We start from the raw sequence: 2,247 nt of genomic DNA, 5'->3' as shown, positions 1-2,247 counted from the left end.
CATAAAATTGGATGAGTTTTTAACCCTTAAAAAAGATCTCCATTTCATTTTAGGATATATTGTTCCTTGCAGAAAGACTCATTGTTTTTGCTACTAACACTGAGATGTTGGCATTCTTAAAACACAAACAAAAGATTGTTTTGCTCAGAAAACAGGTACCAAGTAGATGATCCGCTCTCTTGTGTTCCCCTTTCAACCAGCAGTGTCCAATCCATGGCTAGAGGTTGAGCGAGCAAACATGCATTTATTTTTTTATTTTATTTCTATTTTATGTGTATGAGTATATTGTCCGCATGTGTGTGAGTGCACCCATCTTGCAATGCCTGCAGAGGCCAGAAGAGGGTGTCAGATCCCCTAGAACGGAAGCTCCAGACAGCTCTTAGTTGCCTTGTGGGTGCTGGGAACTGAACCCAGGTCCTCTGCAAGAGTAGCCAGTGCTCTTAACCACTGTGGCATCTCTCCAGCCCCAAACATAGATTTATTTTGGGTAATGTTGAGACAAGACTTTATCATCTACAAAGTTCACATTCAAGAACAATGTAATAAAGTTTTTAAAAACTATCATGTTTTAAGTAGGTTATGATTTGGAGTTGGCTGTAACCAAAGCTATTCTCAATCACCTGTAGCCCACAGACTAGGTTGGACAGCTGTTTAAACCATGTTCAGTCCTTTTGATATTACAGTATAGTTTAAAAGGTCATCTGAAGCCAGGCTTAGGAGCATACATACCTTTATAATGCCAGGTACTCAGGAGGCAGAGGCAGAAGGATCATATGAACCCAAGAATTCAAGCCCAGCTCAGGTAAATACAGTGAGACCCTCCCCAACCCTCTTTAATGGCACTGAACCCCCATCTGTTCGGAAAGATGAATCGCAATAACATTATGACATTTATAAACCCATGTTGATCCTCAGTGGTGTTTGCCAACAGCAATTGCTTTTTCAAAGGTGTGGGCTACAGCCTCAGATGTGAAGCCACAGCCACCAACAGACTTTGGGAAGAGCAGAGCAGATTCCGGTGGAGTCCAGACTGCACAACCATCCTGGGCAAACCCAACGGCGAGGTACGTATCTGGTTCTCAACAACCGTTATGGGGCTGCCAGCCCACCTCTGTGCCTCATCCATCAGCCCTCTTGGCTAGTGTTCTCTTCTGAAAACCTTGGCCATCTGGACACCATGGCTCCAGCTAGACCAATAGCACTCCCTCTGTGTGCTTGCCACTGGCCAGCAGGAATTGTCATACCCTGTGTCTTGAAAGTTACTGCAGATCTCAGAATTAAGGGTAGATTTTATTTGTGTTTTATTCTTTGGGGGTTTGAGGAAACAGGGTCTCCCTCTAGCCCCAGCTTACCTGGAACTCACTATGTAGACCAGGCTGCCCTCTGTCTCACAGAGATACGCTTCCCTCCACCTCCTGAGTGCTAGGATTAAAGGCGTGCACCACTGTGTGTGGCTCACATTTTATTTCTGAAGCTATCTGGAAGCAAAGGGTAAGGAAAGCCCCACACACAGCCTTCTCTGGTCGCCTGTGCATCCCAAAATATTTGCTGAGATTCTTACCTAATCTTTAGGCTGAACTAAGCACTGGGAATTTAAAACAAAGACTTGATTTCCCCTCTTGGGGTCCCATGCTCTACTGAAAGGTGTACAGTCTTAATCTGAAATGACTGTCTTATTCACAGTAAAATTAAATACATTAGAAATGGCTTTCCGTAATTCTCCCTAGTATTTTTATGTCATGGCAGTGGAATCTTGTGACAAGAGAACTGCTTGCATCATGGGGAACAGGAAGCAGAGAGATCTTTCAGGGGGCCACTGAAATAGCCTAAGATACGTATTCCTACTTCCTCTAGCCAGGTAGCACTTGTGAAAGTTTCAACAACCTCTCAAATAACACCATCAAATGGTGACCAAGTGGTCAAACCACATGTCTGGGTAATATTTCAGACTCAAACCATACCATCTATTAAATGCTACCTATTCAAACCCCATCTAAAACTTCCCACCCAACCCTTGGGTCACATCCCATTGGAAGAACTCAACTATGTTCAAGCCATAAGCATTGTTTCATTCAACTAGAAAATATTTCTGTTAAGCAAGCTGAAAAGAGACGTCAGCTTAAAAAAAAAAAGTTAACCTCCATTCCCACCTAAGTTAGACTAAACCACACACTCTGCAATTGCAAGAAAGACGTTCCTTGAAAATCCCACTCCTCTCAGCATGCTGGGTGAAACAGACAGACCCAT

The 2,247-nt window shown here is 43.4% G+C and overlaps 1 protein-coding gene across 1 annotated transcript in view; it reads left to right on the top strand.

Annotated features, from left to right (window-relative positions):
• The window catches only part of LOC103731133 (lamin tail domain-containing protein 1-like), a 32,102-nt gene that overhangs the window by 20,746 nt on the left and 9,109 nt on the right, over positions 1-2,247 (top strand). Inside the window, 2 exon segments of the mRNA XM_008829450.3 lie at positions 932-991; positions 994-1,064. Coding sequence (XP_008827672.1) covers positions 932-991; positions 994-1,064 — 131 coding nt within the window.

The sequence above is a fragment of the Nannospalax galili genome, unplaced genomic scaffold (genome assembly GCF_000622305.1).
Source record: "Nannospalax galili isolate Female #2095 unplaced genomic scaffold, S.galili_v1.0 scaffold1674, whole genome shotgun sequence".
In the NCBI taxonomy this organism is placed as follows: domain Eukaryota; kingdom Metazoa; phylum Chordata; class Mammalia; order Rodentia; family Spalacidae; genus Nannospalax; species Nannospalax galili.
Note: the sequence above shows the minus strand (reverse complement) of the source record. Positions and strands in the feature narration are given on the sequence as shown.